We start from the raw sequence: 17057 nt of genomic DNA on the forward strand, positions 1-17057 counted from the left end.
GTCTCAGTCAAAAAAGATGAATCCATGTCAATTTCTTGTCGGGCTGTTAAAGAATACAGACCCATCTTGACAAGGATTGTGATATAAAATTTCATACTGATACAGGCTGATAGTAGTCAAATATTGATGTTGTAATCCATACATTCTACAATCCATTCAAATAACATTTCGTTTCTCATTTGTTTGAGAGTAAACAAAAGATTACTGTTTTTGAATCCAGAGTGCTGTCAAAAGAACATTGTCAATGTGATTGTTAAGCGTTTTTCATGAACTTTTCCCCTGAACTTCACTACACTACACTGCAAAGTACCAGTAACACTGCGTGCCAAGAATATGACAGAATATGTTGATTATGTACAATCAAAGGGAAATTCACTGACACACTGATAACACATTATGTATTATTTTTTTTGTCAACCACCAGAAAAAAAGCTTTAAAAGTAAGCTTCAGAAGACAAAACAAGAGATAAAGAAACAATTATTTAAGGAAAAAAAAAGCATGATGCATAAACATTTAGCTAATTCATTTATGTTAGTTCTTAGAGTTACTTGTAAGTGCAAGTTTAACGAACATTTCTTAGTTAATAAGCAGCAAACAAGACAAACTCACCTCGTCGTTGATTCTCTGCTCTTTTGGTTCTTCTTCCTCATCATCGTCCAAGTTGTGCTGCTTGAGGAACTTAAGTAGACTCGGCGTACATCGCTTCTTAAAGGCCAGGTAGTCCATCATGATCTGGCCGTTTTGAAGGAAGAAAAGTTCTGTCAGTCTCTCGTTGTGTAACTCCTTGATCTGATTCAGTTCCTTGCTGTGGTGTTCCACCAATAGTTTCCGGTAGTGCGCCGCTTCTGGAGTTTGCGGCGGTTTTTCCTCCAGCCTTCTCAGGGACTGCTTTTTGACAGGGATGGGGCTAGTGTGAGGGCTGGTGGTAGTTCGAATCGGACTAGTCTGGCTGACCCCGGGGTTCATAACGTAGCCGCTAGCGATCGGACTTGTTCTGTTCATATCGTACGACGCTCTGGTCGGGCTGTACGAGGGTCTCCGCTGTTCGACTTGCCCCATCTGGCGCATGCCCATACCGGGCAGACCGTGTCCCAAACCGGTCGGGCTCGCGAGCGGCGGTATGTTACCCCTCGTGGGGCTCTGTCCGTGGTGGTGGATCGTACCACCCGTCTGCTGCTGCGGGGGGTAACCCATGGCCACCCGCTGCATCTCCTGCTCAGAATAAGTCTTTCTGAACTCCTGGAACATGAAGTGCCCGCTTCCCGAGGGGCTAACGCTCAGTTGTCGCATCGGCGAGTGCATTCCCTGCTGCATGCCTTGCTCCAATGGAAACCCACGCGTTGGGCTTAGCGGCATGCCCATAGGCCCCATCATCTGAGCTGTTGTCATCTGTGGGTTCCCGCGTTGTAGGTGCATCGGACTAGCCATGGACGGGGACGGCTGTTGCTGTTGCGGAGGCAGGCCTGTGGGAGATGGGCTTGACGCGGGAAGGAAGCCCGGCGAGCCCGCGGGGTCGAACCTCCGCGTAACCAGGGGCGACGTGGCGGGGCTCTGGAACGAGGGCGAAGTTGTCGGGCGGCTCATGGGCATGCTGAGCGTCGTCATGGGCAACCCCATCGTGTTCATGGGCACCTGGGGGGGGGGGATTGTAACGTTAGGACGAGTGTGTATCTCTGCAAAAGGTAGCCTCCTTCACAGACTTGGGCCCAATTTACATGAGGCGCAGACCAAATTATATTTTTTGCCCCGTGTAAATTGTGCCTTTATGTTGGAGAGTAGAAACTCTGCGGGATAACTCTGGCACATTGAACTTGGAGAGCATTAGCCCGTGTAAAAAACATTGCGTATTGGCGCTTTCAAAAAAATTCAATGCCAACACTGCAAAGAAGGCTACTGTGGTATCTTGAATTGTATTGTGAATTGTATTGTAACTTGTGAGTGCATGTTTAGTTGACTAAAATTTTAAGGCCGTGTTACGAATATAAATCAACATTATTACGGTAAGTAGTGCTTCAGTAGCCGCTAGTACGATATCATTCCAGCACATTGTAGTTGTAAGGACTAGTTAGTGTGTCATGAATGAAGATTTTGCATAAAACAAGACTAACCTGCATGTGACCCACGGGAGAGGGGCGTGTCGTCTGCCCCTGGGGCAGGGGGGACACCGGCCCCATCCCCTGTACAGCCCCGGGGTGGCTGTTGGCAGCCATCATGTAATGCTGGAGGGGGCTCTGCTGGTGCTGGAAGGAGGGGGACTGCGGCGGCAGTTGCTCGGGAGCCATATCTGGGGGGAAGCCGCCACCCCCGTCGCCTCCCCCCGGGACGTCCTGCGACTTGCCCCGCCGGAGCTGGCCCGACGCATCGGTCACACTTCCCCGCCGCATCGTCTGCCGAGTCGGGAGGGCGGGCGGTGTGCCCGATCCGAGCCGAGGGGACCCTGTGGCTCGCCCTGACAGCGAAAACAAGACGTCAAAATCACCAGAAAATTACCAGAAAGCGTGCTGAGGTTTTAAAATTGATGTTATTGACTAAATTGGGAAGTTTTGTGGGATTTTAAGGACGGAAAGGAGCGAGGGGGTGAATTTCATGCATTTCATGATTAGCGCCAAAGTCGACCACGCCAAGATGGCGGACACCTGCGACGGACGAAAATTGTCATTTTTCGTCAGAATTTGACGAAAAAGGTGTCAAACGATTCGTGACATGTGATTTTACGATGGAAATGTGGGCGAAAATTGTTTATTATTTTTCAGACGATTTTTGCGGCCCGTTCTTTGTTAGCCACAATGCATTGCGCGCCGCCATTTTCAAAAGGAAAAGCCGACACTTACCTCGATTTTCTATCCGCAGAAATCCATTTGTGATGATGCCATCCGCGGATAACTTCCCTCAATCCAATCGGAGAATACTCCGAAGATTTATTTTCTGGTGTTTTTTCGTGTTCTCAGGCAGTTTTAAGTGTCCAAAACACAACCATTTTCGGCGATTACTTCCGCCTAGCAAATCTGATGACAAAATGGCGGGTCTATCACTTTGCCGTGTTGCGCTTGCGCGCATAAATTAACCTCACTCTCACATTAGCTTCAGAACCGAACCCCGATGTAACGAGGCTCCTGATTGGACAACCGTCCTCTTCAATCCACAGCTCGCAGCGCCATCTGCCGATACCAAGTGGTAACGCAATGCGTTTTTTGTTTGATTCCTTTGTGATGTGACCTTTGTTTTCCTCGTAAATATTGAATAAAGACGTCATCGCGTTACCCTTTTCGGACAAAGGGCAACGGCAATCGGTGGCAACAATCTGTTGAAAACGTTTCCAAATGGAAAGGACACACCTAGCTACCAGCAAATTTCAATTTTAAGTTGCATTTCTGACTTGAAACCTAATGTCAACCCAATAAAGTAGCTTGCATGAGATGGCAAATTATAAAACAAAGTAATGCGAAAACTGAAGTTGAATTTTGGGCAATTTTCAACTTTTCATGATGCACTATTGGCAAAATTTTAAGGTTCCTTTGGTCGACAATTTCACAAAATGACAAAAAAAGTAAAATCTTGCACTTGTGATAGATTTGCTGCTCCACAAAATCCAAATCACCAATGTAACACATACAAGATCGGAAAATTGTAAAAGAAGTTGAAAATCTTCAATAACAGCGGTAAATTTAAGGGCACATCATCAGCATCAGTGCTAGATGTCAGGAGATATAATTGTTTTGACATTAAACAAAGCATTACTACCTGTAATTACATTGTAGTTCCTTCATACCATGGCAGCCAAATAGTGCTTTTATTAATGGGCATTTGATTGAATCAAGGAGGTTAAAAATCTTTAACCTCTTTGATTGAGTGAACCTTCTTGACTTCTTGTTCAATTTGACAAATTAATTGCCTTCAACTAAAACCTCAGCTTATTACTAGTATCTAGCATAACTGTTTCAGCAAGAAAACTGCAAATGTTACATTAATCCACCATACATGTCCAGTGTACCAAAATGGAGCCCTCACACTAAGAGAATGACAGGGAGGGGAAGTCCCTAGTGGTTTTGCAACTCTGTGCAGTGCACTACTGCCACCTAGTGAAATATGTATGAACAGCACCTTTTCACTGTCACTGTGGTGTGTGTGAGTGAAGAGTTATCACTATATTAAAAGAGACTTCACAAGGTAAAATAACATTACCAACTTGTTGAATAGATAATGGTTGAAAACGGAACTAGAATACAAATGTTTCTTGAGGCAAATAAAATACAGAAAAGTTCAAAATAATATGTACAATATTCATCACACAATCTCTCTGGTCCTAACTGGACACAGTTAACATTTACCATCAATATTGGTTGACTCCAAAGTCTGTCAGTAAATCCACTTTAATTTGTTAATAGATAGTAAAAAAATAAACTTCAGTTGTTATATCAAATGCATCAAAAGCCATAGAAAAGTACAGCGACCCCAGTGGAAATTGTAGTGTTGTAGAACCTTATAATATAAGCTGGGCCTTTGATGTGTGAAAGTTCCTGGTCATGTTTCTCTTTGTAGTCTTTCAATGAAGGTCTCGCTGGGCTGGAATATTAAAGAAAAAAGCCTTGTCAATAAAAAAATAATTTCTGAGTCAATATCAACTAATAAGACTATTAAAGAAAGTTTATCAGCACAATACAATTTCAGTTTCCATTATTGTATTTCTTCAGCTGTCTTGCTATGAATTTTAGTCAGTATGACAATTTTAGATTGTAATCAAAATACTGTAACTGTTCATGCAATGGTACAGAGCAGACTGGAAAAAGAAGTTAGACTTACCACTACTCTAGCACCAGGAAAATCCTCTTCCTCCTCCCTGTAACAGAAGATTCAAAGTGATCATATGTTGTTGTAGTACATGTAGGAGAAAGGCAAGTAGTACCATAGTTCTAGAAAGAAAATTATCATCATTTTTTTTAAACATGAGAAATTGCACCATTGAGCTATAGATGACCAACCTGAGTGGACTGTTATCATCAGCATCATCACCACCATCATCATCGTCATCACTGCTGATGTCATCATCAGCATCCCATGATTCCACATTGAAGTGCCTCTGTTGGAGCGCAGATACCTGTCTCAGGAAGCCCTTCACCATGGAGTGGTCATAATCACGGACGATGACGTCAGGCAAACCTTGTCTCCATCTGGCCTTGCAATTACTGGGTCTGGACAAAAGAGAAACTTCCATAATTGATTCATACTAACACTCACAAGACAGTGTAACGCTTATAAACAAATGAAACTGAAAGCTTGAAACGCCATGCAGACCTCTTTGACTTTGCATGTTTCCTTTTCCTAGGTACTCCTGACAAGTTGGACTGCAAGTGCAACTCCGTCTCACTTCTGGACCCGTCTTCACTCTCACTTCTCGCGGTTTCCTCCACCAGGCTTTCTTTTCTTCTTCTCTTCTTCTTGGGGGTAGTACTACTGGCACTGCTGCAGCTACTGCTAGGTTCTGGGTGACTTGGTTTGAAGTCTTTATCTGCTTTTTCTTGAGCTTCTTCTTCGCTTGAGTCGCTGGAAGAACCGCTGGGAATCTCGTAGATGGGCACAGGCGACGGAGATTTCTTTCTTGGTGATCTTTTAACTTCATGACTTGGTTTGAAGGAGTGACTTGGCTTGAAGTCCTTATCTGCTTTTTCTTGAGCTTCTTCTTCGCTTGAGTCGCTGGAAGAACCGCTGGGAATCGTGTAGACTGGTGCAGGCGAGGGGGATTTCTTTCTTGGTGATCTTCTTACTTCTGGGTGACTTGGATTGAAGGAGTGACTTGGTTTGAAGTCTTTATCCGCTTTTTCTTCAGCTTCTTCTTCGCTAGAGTCGCTGGAAGAAACGCTGGGAATGTTGTAGATGGGCGAGGGCGAGGGAGATTTCTTTCTTGGTGATCTTCTAACTTCATGACTTGGTTTGAAGGAGCGACTTGGTTTGAAGTCTTTATCTGATTTTTTGTGAGCTTCTTCTTCACTAGAGTCGCTGGAATTCGAACCGCTGGGAATTTTGTAGATGGGCGAGGGCGATTTCTTTCTTGGCGATCTTCTAACTTCCATACTTACCTGGTCTGGAATTTCTGCGTCTTGTCCACGATATAACATTTGGCATGAGAACTATTCAACTAGTCTGTTTTGTTGCTGCTGTCCTTGTTCAACGTCTGCCATTGTCAACAACTTGTTGTTGTTGTTGTTGATGTTGTCTCTGCTTAACGTCTATTTTTCCGCTAGACGTGGACTCCAAAGAAAGATTCTTTACCTCCATGTACAAGTTTCACCTTTGACCTATGAGAAGTTTGGAGCTTTCTTTGGCAAACAAAAATATGCCTGATAAAATTGTCCTTCATTTACCAGAAAAAACATAAGTTCTCACCTATTCTGTTAGTATCAAACAATTGATAAAATTTATTTAGTATTTTAATTTTACTAACATACAAAAACTGGAATGGTGATACATATCTTTGATACAATGCCTTTGACTGCTTAGGCTTAATGTAAAGAGTACATTGAACAGCTAAAGTCTCCGAAGCCCCCGTACATGTGCGTGCAGGCTAAAAACAGACGAAAATGTCTGCAGACGACGCGAAGTCGGACCCCAGAACCGTGGCGGCGGACATCAAACGGAAGGCTAAGGAGGTTCTACAGAGCAGAGAACACGCCAACAACATTACGGACATCCTGGAGACGGCACAGGTAAGTTTGATCGGGCGGATTTGGTGCTAAGGTGCCGGAGTTATGATGCCCCCCTCCCCACAAAGCTACTACTTGAGGATTACACTATGTATCTTTGCCTCTGTTAGCCTGGTACCATCCTATGGGTATTGTTCCCTTGTATTCTTGGCTACAATCTGTACTGTGTCCACACATTTTTCCTCACCCCATGTAGGTGTAAAATGGGTCCCTGACTTCGGTTGGGGAAGTAAAACTAAAAGGCAGTGGAAGAAGGATGGACACTGGCTTCCCATACCGTGTCCTAGAGTAGACACAGCAGTAAGATCAACAACCTACTGTCCCTTTGGCCTCAAAATCTTAATCTATAATGGTCAAGAAATGTTTCTCATTCTTTACAAGACCATAATCCGTCCTCACTTAGAGTACGGAGCCCCCATTTGGTCCCCACATACTTGGAAACTCGCTACAGAACTAGAGAAAGTACAGAAGCGAGCGACAAAAAGAGTACCAGGCCTGCAGGATCTTTCATACACAGATAGGCTCAAGAAACTAAAACTACCTACCCTGGTTTACAGGAGATTGAGGGGTGACATGATCAACGTCTATAAATATACACACGGGATGTACAATACAGCATGTCTACTACCAATAACAACAGAGAAGAGAACTAGAGGTCATCACCTGAAAATAAAGAGGACGCAGGCAAAAACAAATATGCGCCTACACTTCTTTACAAATAGAACGAGTACATGGAAACACACCCAGTCGTCTACAATTATAGAGCTTAACTAGACCACCCACTACGTCCAGAGATGTCAGTAAACTGAAGAGCGGCCCAAATTGGAGCAGGACTCCTACCCGGCATGAATCAACTCTACTCTACTCTACTCTATAACATAGCCTTTGAAGAGAGCAGATCTGCTTACAAAGTGTCCCTCACAGATTTTGAGGTGCAGAATGGTCAAGAGGCATCACTAGATGTTTTAATGAAAAATTTCTGATTTTTTTGTGCATCATGTTTCCCCAGTCATCTGAAGATGTGGTTGTGGCTGCCAGCCTCTCGGCACTACAGAAAATCTTCTGCACACTTCTGGGGAGGAAGGAGGTGTACAGGGGCAAGCTGAAGAGCTCCGATGGTACGGAACAGTTTGTTTGTTTGTTTGTTTCCATCGTATTGTTTATACAATCAACCACCTTCCAAGTGTATCACACTAGTTTTGTGCAATAACACTAGACTGATCATTATAAGGTTAACATGCATTTACCCAGGGTGCCAGAATGTTGCCAAGGTATACAAGCTAGTTTCTCATCAACAGAAGCTTGTGTATTATGCCGAAGGGCAGTTATACCGGCTATACTGATACAGATATCGGCTATACTGATACAGATACCGGCTATACAGATACAGATACTGGCTATACAGATACAGATACCGGCTATACAGATACAGATACTGGCTATACAGATACAGATACTGGCTATACAGATACAGATACTGGCTATACAGATACAGATACTGGCTATACAGATACAGATACTGGCTATACAGATACAGATACTGGCTATACAGATACAGAACAGGGTTTAACCTAGAGACTGACCTGTGTACGGGCCCTGACAACATTTTGGCATCCAGGCAAATATTACATGTCTGTAAATTACTCTTATGTAAGTTATCAAATTTGTACAAAATCAGGTATTAGTAAATAACTTTAGGAATGATTTTTCTCTAACTTTGTTCCCTCAGAAGAGCTAGCAGACCCAAAGCAGCAGTACAGCCGGTGGTTGGGACAGTGTTACATGGATGCACTGGACATTCTACTGGTACATCTGTCTACTCACAACAACTCAGACATAAAGGTAAGTATGGTACATTAGCACAATAGTATACTGTAGTTATGGTGTCGAATAGCTGACTTGTTAGGCACTGGTCAAAGGTTTGATTCCTTGAATTCCTGGCTAGACGTTGTGTCCTCAGAATTAGGCACTTCACACGACTTTCCTCACTTCACCCACTAAAATTGTTACTACTACTACTACTAGTACCTGACTTTGGTTGGGGAGGTAGAAGGTGGTGGAAAGAGAGGGATTGAGGTCTTTTGAAGTTTATTCCATTGTGTAAAAGTTAACCCTTGTTGTTTTCCCCTCCCCAGGAGCTTGCCCTGTTGGCTCTGTTGAAGTTGATATCAGCCGAGGGGAAACACCCGACATCCAAGTCTGGGGGAGACCAGTCCAACTTCCCTCTAAGGCTGTTCCAGGTTCATTGAGTTTGATTATATTTTACATCATTAGAGGTGCTCAATTATAATTCTTATGAATGCAATCCACCCTTCCATGAGGTTAACAGCACAGAGCCCTAGGCCCTAAACTCTAATTTGTGATTGCAAGACCCCTGAAGGTACTGTATGCCTACTCTCCAAGCAGAGGTTGAGTTGGTGTAAAAAAAATTCAGTGCAAAAAAGAAACCCTGATAAAAAAGCCTAAAAACAAAGCAAAAAATAAGCCAAAACCCAAACCTCTGCTTGGAGAGTACTGTATGCCTTGTAAACCAAAGATTATGGTGGTCTTCCTATTTATAACTTATTCAAACCATCGTAGCATTTGTGTTTTGGATAATTTACAGTAGCCAAGTTTGTTATTATATAATAGATAAAACTTGCTTGTTCTTTTCTTTCTTCCAGCTTATCATAGACAAGCTCATGTCCTGTGAGACAGATCAGAGCGCTGTGATTGGTCGGTTCCAGGACTACTTTCAGTACGATGACATCAGACTGTTCACCTTTGTATCCCTCCACAAGAACCTCAGGACGGTCACCAAGGAGTTTACACGGGTTAGTGAACTAAAAAATGTCTTGAAAAATGCCCTTGATGGAATAACTAGACTAACTAGACTAACTAGAATAACTAGGTATTTTTATGTTTACTGAAGCAAAACATAGACTAGTGGTTTTGCTCTGTTTCTTCTTCTTCTGTTCCAAACAAGTAAGGTCAATGACCAGGACCAGACATCTGTCACCATGGTAACTGGTGTTGGGTTACATCATGTTGCAATTTTATAGCAGGAGGGATTTAGACTCCTGTTACCATAATATATGAATGTGTTTGAGTAAGAATTAACAGAGCAGACTATATGCGAAGGTAAACATTATGCATTTGCTTTGCAAATGTTACCTTAAGTTTCTAGTTAGAAGATGTGCTTTGTGTTACAACATCTTTCCAAGTCTCAGCTAAGGTATTGTTTTCTTGTTTGTTTATTTTTCTTTCCCTCCCAGCAACCCCCTGACACCTACCTCCACAATGTGCACACCTTGCTGAGTCAGGTACAGATGCCTGTAGAGGGGGACCAACTCAACAACCTGTACGTCTCACCTACAGGTAGGGCAATGTCTGTCTATCAATCAATATACCAATCAATCATTTTTCTGAATGCTGATAGGTGAATGATTATGTATTTCTGCTACATGTATGTTGATTGAAAGGAATAAAGACTGATCAACACAATACAATGGTCCGTATCAGACAACTTATAACATAACATGTATACAAAACTACGAAATAGTTTAAAAGGTATGGGTTTGTATAATGCCTAGAAACTTTGTGTCAAATTTGAACCCAGATCTTGTGTTACATTTTCATTGCTTGTTTCTTGGATCAAGGTTTATTGAGTTATGGAATCCAGTCAGTCAGTTGATAGGTTGTCCTTGTATTTTTTCTTCCTTTAGACCCAGATGCAGAGTGCAGAGCTAAACAGATGAAGGTAAGGAAAGAAATTTGTGTGAAATAGTTTTGCTGTATTGAATCTATACATGAACACCCAAAGTTTGATGTTTTCTTTCTCTTATCATATCCAATCAGAAAATTCTAAATGTCTTTTTTTTTAGCACTTATCATCTTGCTTATTTTGCTTTTCTGTAGGAGCAAAGAAGAGCATTCACAAATGCCTGGCTGAGCTTCCTGAAAAATAAGGTATGATTATAGATCTATATAGATATACCAGCAAATAGCTCATGAACAACAATCAATAGTATCCGGTATCTATTATCTATTAGCTGCTGTTGACCTTGCTCTCAAGGTCACATGTGACATATTGCAATACCTCCCACAGCTGCCCACCAGCCTGTACAGACAGCTACTGCTAATTTTGACCTTGCTGTCAAGGTCACATATCTGATGTTGCTGTTCCTCCCACCACAGCTGCCCACCAGCCTGTACAGACAGGTGCTGTTGACGTTAGACCAGGCTGTCATCCCCCACATGTCCAGCCCCAAGCTGCTCATCGACTTCTTGACTCAGTCATACAACGTTGGTGAGTGCCAATTTCACAAATACCACTCAGGTCATACCATAACTTTAAAAATGGGACATACTGCTGTCTCTGCTTAGCACTCAGCATCTATGAGAAAGAGTATGGAAAGGTCAAACACACAACACTACCAGCCGGCTAGCCTCCTGATGTGGTACTTGCACAACTGTGTGGCCCAAGAGCTACAGAAATGGAGATGGGCACCACCCCAATGCTCTGCAAGGAGTGGAAACTTTCAAGGGACTTTCTTCACAGTCCAAAACTTTGCCCATCCTTACCAATCTTACTGAAAATTGTGGTGCATAGTGAGTGAGTGAGTGGTGGGTCCAGTCTTGATGTGTGTGTCTGTTCTAAAGCATAAAAACCACTACTAACATCATATCTTTAAGTCTGTAATGCCAACCAGCAGTATGTAATTGCAATGAAGTATCTTCAGTACAGTTTAAAGAATTTTTTGTTATTTTCTTCGTTGCAGGAGGAGCTATCAGTCTCCTGGCGTTGAACGGACTGTTTACACTCATCTACAAACACAACTTGTAAGTGGGAATAAAATGGGCTGTCTTTTTCTTTAACCACAAATTTAAACTCATCAAGTATAGGCCTGGCTGATTGATTGAGTTGGCTGTCGGAAAAGTGCATGAAGTGCACAGAAAGCATGTCAGCAGAACTTACTGCACCTTGGCCAAACCCAGATTTTTCAATTTCATGGTGTTCTTTGGATGTTTGGTCAACGTTACATCGATCAGAATTTTGCCTGTTGCAGACAATATCTTTTCTGACACAAAATTTGAAAACTATAGATGGGATGTCATCCTTATATACATGTATGAATACAACCTTAGAAATGTATTCTGACATTCTGCCTACTAAGTACATAGCAATTGAAAGAAAACCATTTTCTCCATGTGCCCCTGATGTCCTGTTTTGTGTGTTTGTGACAGAGATTACCCAGACTTCTTTAGGAAGCTGTACGCGCTGTTCGAGCCGTCGGTGTTCCATGTGAAGTACACGGCGAGATTCTTCCACCTGTCTGACGTCTTCCTCACTTCCACGTAAGAACTCTTGTGTTTTCTGTATGTTGTTTACAGTTTATGAAGACTTAAAACACTATAACTAATTGCACACAGAGTTAAGATACTTGCATGGAAGTGCTAAGCACATTTTCTCACTTGTGTATGTTTATATATATAGCATTAATGGTCTCTTCATATCATGCCATACTGTCACAGATGGACTTTCAGTTAAATGCCCGAGTCGGTTGCATTCATGTCCTTTTTCCTTGTTTGCTTTGCAATTTAAGGATGTCTAATAATAGATATAGTAGAGGGAATTCATTCCTCAAGCTAACCAACATCTTGCACACTGGAGTTGTCCCTCAGTAAGACATCTGGAGCCCCATAGTTCCCGTTTGTAACTTTTATTCAACCTGTCACACAATTAAAGGATGTTTGTTTTTCTTTCCAGACACATCCCTGCGTACTTGGCAGCTGCCTTCATCAAGCGGTTATCCAGACTTGCCCTGTCTGCACCAGTCCAATGTAAGTCTGTTTGGATTGGAACCTCTTGACACATGACATTGTGAAATAAACTGGACTATTATAGCTAATATGCCCAGGTTTTGTTCCTGTTTATGTGGCAAAAATGCAACTTTATATTGCAGGGACTGCAAAATACTGAAACACATCCTTACAAAATCATACAACATGCCATGATACATGTTGTTTTTTTTAATTTTTACTCAGCTCTCCAAATGGTCCTGGTTTTCATCTCTAACCTGCTGAGGAGACATCCCAACTGTCAGGTTCTGGTTCACAGAGGTAGTGCAGAAGGTGGGTTTTTACTAGATATTTCTTTCAGGTGTTTTAACTTCATTTAGAATTTATTTTTTTGCTGAAATGTCTGACTTACCCGCTTGTTGGAAGTACATTGATGTACAGTGCCAGAATCGTGACAGACTAAGCTTCCTTGTTGTAGTTACCACGAGGAGTGAATATGGCTGTTATCTAGCCCTGCCAAGCCAATTTGGCCCCATTCCTAGTTTCTAAATATATATATATATTGGCTCTCGTTCTTCCCTCGTACCATCCAAGAGTGGAACGAACTTGAGCCTGGTGTGGCGGAGGCGGGGTCCCTCGCCCAGTTCAAAACTGAACTGGCGAGGACCCTGCTGCGTTGAGTCGCCCCTACACATCTTGTATATATATATGTCCTACTAACACACTAAATGCACTGTCTTGTCTCTTACACCAACAGACTCAGTTATTTACGTTCCGTAGTGTCCCCTCCTTCAGTTACCCTTGTTTTTATTTGTACCGGTCACTTGTTTTGTAATTAACAGTTTTGTATTAATGTGCAGCTGCTAGTAATCCAATGTAAATTGGGCTTAGCAGTACTTAAGAAGATATCCAGATGGTTGTTGAAAATCTTGAACCCTTTTTGTATTTCGTGTTGGAATAAAGTTCAGCATCATATACTATAACAAGGAACAGTGCAAATGTTGACAACTACATGGTATCCCTCCTAAACAGCACAAATATGTAATAGCACCACAAGTACCACTGACCACTACTTTATTGTGACACAGGAATTGATTTACGACGATGATTTATTTGTTTATTTATTACGACTAATCTTGTACATACATGTTAAAACTTAAGTGATATAAAGGTTTGTACGACGTAAGATTGTCATAGTTTGTACAATTGTAAGATTGTAAATACCTAATTTTTGAACCAAAGTGATATATTAATATGTAGATTCCGATATGATTGCAATTTGTATTTCCCTACTATTATATTAATAAAATATATTGTAAACAACTTGATCAGAATTCAGCCCTGTATGTCAAGGCTGCGAGATATGTTGTTGATATGTTGATACAAACAAATAAACCAATTATTATTATTACATCATAATCTACTTTTCTTGTTCAGTATATCACTTTTGTCATAATACTCATGATGATACTAGTGACATACATGCATTCATATTCACCCTGTAGGACTAGGCTCTGACCCCTACGATGCGAGTGAGCCAGACCCAGCCAAGTGCAAGGCCATGGACAGTTCCCTCTGGGAGGTCAAGGTCAGAGGAGTTCAAGTAACATGTGTTATATGCTATAGACTGTATATAAGGAACTTATATAGTTCTTCTCCTAGGATAGACATTGCTAGTGACAGACAGTGCTACGGTACCTCTTTCCTCACTGATGGACTATGCACAAAGGAAACATTTAGAATAGATTCCTAAAATAACCCTTATACTGACATATCGTAAACTAGACTTTAAATTGTGGAACTCCTAGAAATTTATTCTAGGCAAAATCAACTTAGATATGACCTATGTGACAGCTTAGTTAGATGATGACTAATTTTTCCTATCTAATTGAAGCACTAAGCTATCTGTATCTGTATCTGTATCTGTATAGCCGGTATAACCGCCTTTCGGCGTAACACACCAGCTATCATATCACAAACAAGACTGTATGTTTATGAATCTTACCCAGACACTACTTAACAGTGCTGAGACAATGACTAACTCTTCCTGTCCAAGAGTTGACTTTGCAATATTGCTACATATTGTATTGACTGTAGCAAATCTATTCGATACACATTGCTAGGCACCTTTTTTGTGCAAGCAGACCTCCACAGTTTGTAAGGAAATTCTTGATTGAGTTCCACAAAATTCAAGTGCTTCGTGTTTTGTCAGGGAAAGATGATAGAAAAAGAAATCTTAGAATTGATTCCTAACCCTAATGCTTTTCACAAAGAAGACAGTTTGTTTGTTGAAAAATGACCTAGTTGACAGAGCTGAGATAATGACTTCCTACCCACGCCCCCCCTCCCCAGTCTTTGCAGGCCCATTTCCACCCGGCTGTGTCCCAGGCAGCAGGAGTGTTGGGGAAGCCGCTGTCCCCTCTGGAGGAGGACCTGTCTCAGTACCTGGAGTTGTACACTAGTGAGGTGGGGAACAGGTTTCTCTCTTTTGTTTGGGGACACCCCTGTGTTTCACCACTCCTACAGTATGTTCTGACAACCCTATGTTCCGAAACTGCTATTTTCCGACACCTCCGTGTTCCAACACCTTCTGTGTCATAACACCCTTACTAGTATATTCCAACACCCTTAACCAAACCACCCACCTCTCATTTTCCGACACCCTATATCTTCTGGTATCCTTATGTTAAAAAATGCTCTAACCCCCTATTTTCCGACCCCCCCCCCCCCCATGTTTTGACCCTCTACATTCTGGCCCCCTATGTTTTGATACCTCTATGTTCCAACACCTCTACATTCTGACTCCCCTATTTTCAGACACTCCAACATGTATGTTCCAACACCCCTATGTTCTAACTCCCCCATGTCCCAACACCCTTATATTTCTCAGTTTCTTTCTCTAGGAAGCCATGCTCACAATAACCTCCCCTTTCTTCCTTTTTCCAGATGTTTGAGAAGGATCTGACCAAGCCTGACCAGGTTCCGCTTGAGTTCCACGTTCCAAAAGGGCTGTTTGGATCTAAAGACCAGTTCCTCGACATCTGGGAGACAGAACCACCAGTGAAGAAGCAAAAAACTGTCACTTGATATCAGAGCAATAGTGGAAATTAAAGTATGGTTAAAGTTTCAAGTTTCAATTGTCTTTCTGTAACATACTAGTAGAATACCATAAATAGATTTTGATACACAATAGCAAAAAACTGTTACTTGATAAGCAAACTAGTGGAAATTAAAGTATGGTGTCTCATAAAATAATATAAAAGTTTCAATTTTCTTTTTGTAACATAGAATAACATAAATAGAAACAACAGCAAAAAAACTGTCACTTGATAAGAAAACATAAATAGAAAAACATAGAATAACATAATAGCCTGGATGCCATCCTCCATAGTTTCCACCCAATCCCTAATGTCACTGACTATAACATAAATAGATACATGTGTACAATCTCAATCATATACACATAATACCATATTATTGGCCATATTATAGAAAGTTTTATTGCAAATTCATGCCCAAGGGCTAATTGCATGAACAGAAGAAACATTTGGTATAAAAACAGATAATTAGTACACATAGAACTACTGATAACTATTAAGAAACTACTAGTAAAAAACTACTGGGATTATAGATTATATTATATTATACTACTATTATAAGAGGAAATGTTACAGGCTTGCACAATTCTCCTGAAGTCTTTAAGAAGAATTTCTCAAGAAATGAGATCAGGTACATCAACTTCTTCTTTGAAGTGCCATTAGTTGAAGAAAGGGAGACCGATTTATTATTTTGCATGGATTGCAGGTCCTGGAGCTTTCCATATATTAGAAATTTAATAGGAAATAACTCAGAAATGATTACATTGCCCAAAATAACTGCCGTACCCCAGGTGTATTTATAACTGCTGCCAATTATAGCTGCTAACAGGAAGAAGAAATGATTTGTTGAAAGACTTCCCTCCCCCATGACTCCCTGGCCGCCAGATGTGGGTGTTTGGTAGCCTGTCCGGGGGTTAATGACCCTCGCCTGGAGCGCGGTTTTATAGTATACATCTAAACTGTACAGATAAATTTATATTTCTAATGAGCTTAGACACGACTTCTATATTGAAACATGTCCTGTTCTTACCTTTTTACCATTACTAAGAAACGAGAAGAAACCGAATCTACCATACTTAATTTATCTAATTGTAGTTTCCTTGACGATGGATATACATGTATGTAACGTTATCTGTATTCCATCCTTTTGTTATGACCTGTACTTAACCCAGTGGGTATGTGTGTACAATAAAGGTCTTCATTCATTAATTCATAGTCAGGCTAGGCGTTTGGAGTCCACCTGGATGGTGAAAGAAATTAATTCATTGTCAACCCAATTATATGTGCAGTCAAACCATGGGCGATAGGCCACCCAGTTTTTGTTGAGATCGCAGTTGCTTCTTTATATATATTCTGTATTGCAATGAGTATTATACTTGATTGTAAAAGCAATTAGCCTACGGGCATGATTTTGCTAATAAAGTTTCTTTATATACTTTTGGGTGATTATAACGAAACATGCAGTGCAAGAGATTTGAT

At 41.4% G+C, this 17057-nt stretch overlaps 2 protein-coding genes across 2 annotated transcripts in view; one reads left to right on the forward strand and one right to left on the reverse strand.

The window, feature by feature from the left end:
- The window catches only part of LOC109475261 (helicase domino-like), a 63567-nt gene extending 57261 nt beyond the window's left edge, over positions 1–6306 (reverse strand). Inside the window, exons 1-4 of the mRNA XM_019775861.1 lie at positions 5294–6306; positions 4977–5190; positions 2110–2388; positions 611–1633 (exon numbers count right to left, since the gene is read on the reverse strand). Of these exons, the coding sequence (XP_019631420.1) occupies positions 611–1633; positions 2110–2388; positions 4977–5190; positions 5294–6114 (2337 nt within the window). The 5' untranslated portion in view covers positions 6115–6306. The remainder of the gene's footprint in view (positions 1–610; positions 1634–2109; positions 2389–4976; positions 5191–5293) is intronic.
- A 234-nt stretch (positions 6307–6540) lies between these two features.
- Positions 6541–15568, forward strand: LOC109475170 (nucleolar complex protein 4 homolog B-like). Its single transcript, XM_019775703.1, has 16 exons — positions 6541–6702; positions 7709–7817; positions 8429–8541; positions 8835–8939; positions 9363–9512; positions 9954–10056; positions 10404–10438; positions 10597–10647; positions 10876–10987; positions 11460–11520; positions 11926–12036; positions 12449–12522; positions 12727–12813; positions 13986–14068; positions 14833–14946; positions 15427–15568. The coding sequence occupies exons 1-16, from the start codon at positions 6577–6579 to the stop codon at positions 15565–15567; spliced, it is 1575 nt and encodes a 524-aa protein (XP_019631262.1). The 5' UTR covers positions 6541–6576; the 3' UTR covers position 15568.
- The last annotated feature ends 1489 nt before the right edge of the window (positions 15569–17057 follow it).

The sequence above is a fragment of the Branchiostoma belcheri genome, unplaced genomic scaffold (genome assembly GCF_001625305.1).
Source record: "Branchiostoma belcheri isolate BF01 breed outbred unplaced genomic scaffold, Haploidv18h27 scaffold33, whole genome shotgun sequence".
Classification (NCBI taxonomy): Eukaryota; Metazoa; Chordata; class Leptocardii; order Amphioxiformes; family Branchiostomatidae; genus Branchiostoma; species Branchiostoma belcheri.

Excerpts from the sequence above, each read along its gene's own strand:
- LOC109475170 (XM_019775703.1), top strand. The coding sequence starts at position 6,577 with ATGTCTGCAGACGACGCGAAGTCGGACCCCAGAACCGTGGCGGCGGAC. Across the intron at positions 12,037-12,448 it reads GACGTCTTCCTCACTTCCAC|ACACATCCCTGCGTACTTGG; the intron begins GTAAGAACTCTT and ends TTTTCTTTCCAG. Across the intron at positions 12,814-13,985 it reads TCACAGAGGTAGTGCAGAAG|GACTAGGCTCTGACCCCTAC; the intron begins GTGGGTTTTTAC and ends TTCACCCTGTAG.